The following is a 5,892-nucleotide window of genomic DNA, read 5'->3' as shown; positions in this document are numbered from 1 at the left end:
TCTTCTCAAGAACTTCAATACTGTTATTTTACTCTCTTCTCATTTCCAGATGCCAGACGGGGGGAAAAAAACATCTACTCAAGCATTGACAATTCATCTGCAATGCACCACTTGATCTCCTAGCCTTATCCTCTTTTGATGCACTCATCCATCTGACAAAACCAAGAACCCATTCTTGTGCCTCCCTCAAGCCAGCAATTGTTAATTACTGTTATTAATGCTGTTATTATTATCATAATTACGCCAGTGTGGATGCATTTTGTTCCCTGCTTTCAGCGCACAAAGTGTTATTTTCAGTGCTGCAGTTCATTTCCTCCCATTGAGACACCGGCTATAATTATTCCACATGCAACCTCTTGATGGCCATCACCATGAAGAGGAAAGTGGCGTGAGCAGTGAGGAAATAATGGGAGAGAGGTTGAAGATAGATTACTCTGCACAGGAATTAATGTGAGTGATCTGTTATGATGATGCTCAGAAAGCAGCATCAGTTCTCGTTTTAATATGCCAAGTTGCTATCAGAGTCCTTAAATGCAATTTGAGTTCTTGGGGAAGATACATTAGCCTTATAGAGTCATCTATACAATTGCCAGAACCACTGGGACGTCATTATGCAACATTCACTCTCCAGAACAACTAAAAAAGTGTGATTATGCACTAGAAAACGGCTCATGCATTCAAGGGTTCAGGCAGCCAGTTTCCAAGAATCCACAAGCACAGCTCCTTAGAAGTTTTCACAGCTCCACTTATCACTCTACTAAAAGGCTTGAGAGACTTCAACAATGCAGAATAAACCCGAGAGACATACTTAAAAGGTTAATTCAAGCAAAATTTATTGAAAGTCACATTAATGTTACTACAAAATCAGAGCTACATTAGCTGGAGCGCAGCAGTCCATCTTTAGCAACATCCTGAAAAGGGTCTATTAGCAAAGACTACTAAAAGACTACTGACAACTAAAAGGCAGGTTTTAATGGCAGACAGTTGTAATTATGACAACATTCATGCTAAAAGTTTTTTTTATCTTCCCAAACAGTAATAAAGATGAAACTTGAACTACACATTTAAAACAGAGGTTTACAACAGCTAAAAGTTAATTATGAACATTACTTAAAGACAAATGAAATTTCAAGTAGAGGTCAAGGCCAGGTCTCCCTTCATTTAAAAAAATCCTACCAACAAATTACCTGCAAATCAATGTGGCTATTGTAGAATAGCCTGAGGTACTCAGGGAAAAAGCTTCTGTTGTACTTAAGGCAACACTTTAATAAATAATCATTTCATTGGTACTTATTAGCGTTAAGAATGTCAGCATTACACAAACCTCAAGCTTTTTAAAAGAGAAAGCAGATCCATAATAATCCCAAATGTTCCTTTTTTTCTTGGAAAGTTGGGCTCATGACAATAGTGTAATGTAAAAACAATTAAAATGTGCATATAAAAGTTTTTAGAAACAATGCATCTACTAGAGATGAACGTCCAGTTTCATCTGCCAGTCACAACACTGATAATCTTTGACGAATTCCAAAGCTACCAATTTCCCTGAAGTCATCGTAATATAAGCCTAAATTTTGCATTAAAATCACAAAAAAAAAAACATTTAAAAAAATTGATTGCCAACAATTAATTCATAGAGTCCTCTCTATGCACCTTATGAAATATTATATATATAACAAAATGACTAATAATACAAACTCCCTTAATCCTATAAGACACAGAATGAACTAAAATGGTGAAAAACAATTGACTGTGTAAACTGTTCTTAAAAGTTTGATAAATACAAGCAAGTGGAGATCTCCTACCTTGATTCCATCTATTATCAAACCTCTCCTTTTTTCATGCCTAAAAAACCTTTTTACCAACATGTAGTGCAACTAACTCACTTTATCTTAACACACAGTGTGAACTTTTTATATACAAATCACAATTAAACAAAAAAAAATAAGATGCAGCCTCTTTTTCTTTGTGGTTCTTAAGCTCGATTGTCCACTTCATCCATTCCCATACCTGATTCTGCTATTCGGCTCTTTAGGTGTGAATGTGTAAAGGATATTTTGGGCTGTTCTTGTTCCAGGTCAAAGGGGATGGGGTTTGGAGCCCAGGTATCAGGCTCTGCTACAGGAACAGGCAGGTAGCCTCCGTCACGAGGTAGACACATACACCATCCAGCACCTGAGAGGTCCAGTTGGCTGTACTTGAAACCGGCACGTTTCAGGATCTTAAAGTCCACCATGTCTTCAGACTCACTCATCTCCACCAAAAGATTCCAGAAGACACAGCTCAGGAGAATACCAAGAAGCTAAAAGAAACATTAAAGAAACATTAACACATGTGAAGTGTCAAGAGATGTTTTCTTGGAGATAAAGTGCAAAAAAGTCACCAAATAAATACATACTCAGCCATTCAAAAGTTTTTTTTTTTTTTTTAAGAAATTAATACTTTTATTCAGCAAGGACACATTAAATTGATGAAAAGTACAAGTTACACAAGATTTCTATTTCAAATGAATGATGTTCTTTTGAACTTCCTATCCATCAAAGAATCCTGACAAAAAAGATATTAAGAAATATTAAGCAGAGCTACTGTAATGAACTTTGATAATAATAAAGGATCATGTGACACTGAAGTGTCGGGTCTCCGGTCTGATCACCTGTTTCTTGTCTCTGTGTTTGGGTGTGGTTGTGCGTGGCTTGTTTTGACAGCTCGCCACGTGCGCATATGTCAGCATGATTGTTTCCCCGCCCTCCTTGTTTCTCTGCTCGCCTCTTGTTTCACACCTGGTTCTGGTTAGCTCATTAGCTTCCCCTTATAGCTCCTTGTGTTTCTCTGTTTGTTGTCAGATTGTTGTGATTATTCCCTTGCTCTGACTGTCAGTGTTAGTATCGCTTACCAATCCTGTCTTGTCTCGTCCAGGCTCCAGTACTCGTAGCTGCTTGTTTATTTTCCCGCACCTCGCTGTGCGTTCAGGAACCCGTGGGCTTCCTCCGGCATCCGCCTACCCTGGGACCCTGCGGTCTCGTTGTTGGGCTGCTCAGCCTCTCGCTCGGATTAGCGAGCTGCCCCTCCAGCTTCATCTCCACCGCCGCTGTTGCGGCTTGTTCTAGCCCCTGCTGTCCACCCCTCTGTGTGGTTGGGGATTCCATGTCCGCACGAACTGTCCACGGAAGCGCTCATTGCCCGTAGTGTTAATTCTCTGTACAATAAAGCCTCTGTTGAACCCGCAGCTGAATCCAGCCTATTCCCTGACAGAACAATCTGACCACGATGGATTCAGCGGGATCGGATCCACTTCGTTCTGCTCTCGTGCAACAGGGAGTTTTGCTGGGGCAGCACGCCACCCAGCTCAACACCACAGCGCAAGAGGTGGGCACGCTAAATGCCCGAGTCGCTGAGCTCCTCACGCGCGTCGATGATCTTCAGCGGGAGGCGGCTAACCGGGGTCCTGTCCTTCGCGCTGGTATTCCTTTGGACCCCGAACCTCATGCCAACAATCCTCCCATGTATGATGGCGATCCGAATGCCTGCCAAGCCTTTCTCTCCCAGTGTTCGCTGGTGTTCTCTCTGCAGCCTCGACGTTACGCCACAGGAGGAGGCTAAGGTGGCATACGTCCTCACTCTCCTCTCGGGTCGCACCCACTAATGGGGAATTCCCATATGGAGATCGGGGGCTCCCTGCTGTGCTACTTTTGCGGATTTTCGCCAAGAGATGGCGAAGCTGTTCGACCGGTCAGCCCAGGGAGATGAGGTGGCGGCTCAGCTGTCTTGGTTGTCTCAGAGGAGATGCTCAGTCACCGACTATGCCATACAGTTTCAGACTCTAGCGGCGGCTTACGGCTGGAATGAGGGCGCGCTACAAGTGCGATTTCTCGAGGGACTGGATGATGTCATTGCTGACGAATTAGCTGGATTCTGCCTCTGCTCACAAGTGGAACATTCCGACCATTCCCCTGGTTAAGCCCATTACGGCGTGGTCATTATCGGGCAGTCCCCTCACTACCATCACTCACGTCACCCCTTGTGTAAGCCTTTCCCTCTCTGGTAACCACTGTGAGCAGATCAAACTGTTAATTATTGACTCCCCGAAGGACCCGTTAATTTTAGGACATCCTTGGTTGCTGAAACACAACCCACATATTGATTGGGTCAATAATTCTATTTTAACCTGGAGTCAGTCTTGTCATGCGTCATGTTTGGGTGCTGCTTTTCCTGCTGTCTCTGTGTCTTGTGTTTCGCAGGTGGATCCTGCTGACTTGACCGGCATCCCAGCGGAGTACTGCGATCTTCGTGCGGTTTTCAGTAAGTCCCGGGCCACCTCTCTACCTCCGCATCGTCCCTACGACTGTGCCATAGACCTTCTCCCGGGCACTTCTCCGCCTAAGGGTCGTTTATATTCCCTTTCCGGTCCTGAAAGAGAGGCCATGGACAGGTATATACGTGAGTCACTACACGCTGGGCTCATTTGCCATTCCCCTTCTCACGCTGGGGCGGGGTTTTTTTTCGTTCAGAAGAAGGATGGCTCCCTACGCCCGTGTATTGATTACAGAGGTTTGAATGACATTACAGTAAAGAACAGGTACCCCCTACCTCTAATGTCTTCTGCTTTTGAATTATTGCAGGGAGCTCAGGACTTCACCAAATTAGACCTCCGCAACGCTTACCATCTGGTGCGCATTCGGGAGGGGGATGAGTGGAAGACAGCATTCAACACACCCTTGGGACACTACGAGTATCTGGTTCTTCTGTTTGGTCTGACCAATGCTCCGGCCGTTTTCCAGGGTCTCGTCAATAGCGTTCTGGGTGACATGATTAATCAGTTCGTCTTTGTGTATTTGGATGATATTCTGATTTTCTCCCCTTCTCTCCACTTACACACTCAGCACGTTAGACGGGTCCTCCAGCGCCTATTAGAGAACCAGTTGTTCGTCAAGGCGGAGAAGTGCGAATTCCACGCCGAGTCTGTTACGTTCCTTGGCCAAATCATCTCTACTAGGGGAATTAAACCAGACCCTGCTAAGATAGAGGCTGTCGCCAAGTGGCCAGTCCCCGACTCCCGTAAGGCCCTGCAGCCTTTCCTGGGGTTTGCCAACTTCTATCGGCGATACATCAGGAATTATGGTCAGATCGCTGCTCCGCTCATGGCATTAACCTCCACCAAGGTGTCTTTCAGATGGAACCAGGATGCTCAGTTAGCCTTTGACATATTAAAGTCCTGTTTTGTCTCTGAACCTGTTCTGTTGGTTCCAGATCCTGAGTCCCAGTTTACTGTCGAGGTTGACGCATCGGACATCAGGGTTGGCGCAGTTCTGTCTCAGCGATCCTTCCACGATGGGAAGGTGCACCTGTGTGCGTTCTTCTCTCGCCGTCTCAGCCCTGCAGAACATAACTACGACATTGGCAATAGAGAACTGTTGGCGGTGAGATTGGCCTTGAGGGAGTGGCGTCACTGGTTGGAGGGGTCGGCGCAGCCCTTCTTGGTCTGGACGGATCACAAGAATCTCGAATATATCCGTTCGGCCAAGAGGCTGAGCTCGCGTCAGGCCTGCTGGGCACTTATCTTTGGCCGATTCAACTTCACCCTCTCGTACCGGCCAGGGTCCAAAAACATCAAGCCCGACGCTCTCTCACGCCTGTTCGGGGCTCCGGAGGGGGAGCTTACGGCCAAAGCCATCCTTCCTGAAGGGGTGGTGGTCGGGGCTCTTTCTTGGGGTATTGAGCGGTGAGTAGAGGAGGCTGGTCGAGGGGTGCAAGTGCCAGGTTGCCGGTGCCGGCTGTGCTGCGCCCCGAAGTCCTTCAGTGGGGTCACGCGCCCAGGCTGGTTTGCAATCCAGGGATTCGGAGAACGTTGTTTGCCATCCGTCAACGCTTCTGGTGGCCCACACTGGCCGCAGATGT

The 5,892-nt window shown here is 46.1% G+C and overlaps 1 protein-coding gene across 1 annotated transcript in view; it reads right to left on the bottom strand.

Moving 5' to 3' along the window:
* Positions 1-1,022: 1,022 nt before the first annotated feature.
* The window catches only part of LOC107594991 (tetraspanin-15-like), a 14,967-nt gene continuing 10,097 nt past the window's right edge, over positions 1,023-5,892 (bottom strand). Inside the window, exon 8 of the mRNA XM_016285239.1 lies at positions 1,023-2,299. Within this exon, the coding sequence (XP_016140725.1) occupies positions 1,973-2,299 (327 nt within the window). The 3' untranslated portion in view covers positions 1,023-1,972. The remainder of the gene's footprint in view (positions 2,300-5,892) is intronic.

Source organism: Sinocyclocheilus grahami, unplaced genomic scaffold (genome assembly GCF_001515645.1).
Source record: "Sinocyclocheilus grahami isolate Dianchi unplaced genomic scaffold, SAMN03320097.WGS_v1.1 scaffold195.1, whole genome shotgun sequence".
Taxonomy (NCBI): domain Eukaryota; kingdom Metazoa; phylum Chordata; class Actinopteri; order Cypriniformes; family Cyprinidae; genus Sinocyclocheilus; species Sinocyclocheilus grahami.
This window is presented reverse-complemented; position numbering and strand designations above follow the sequence as displayed.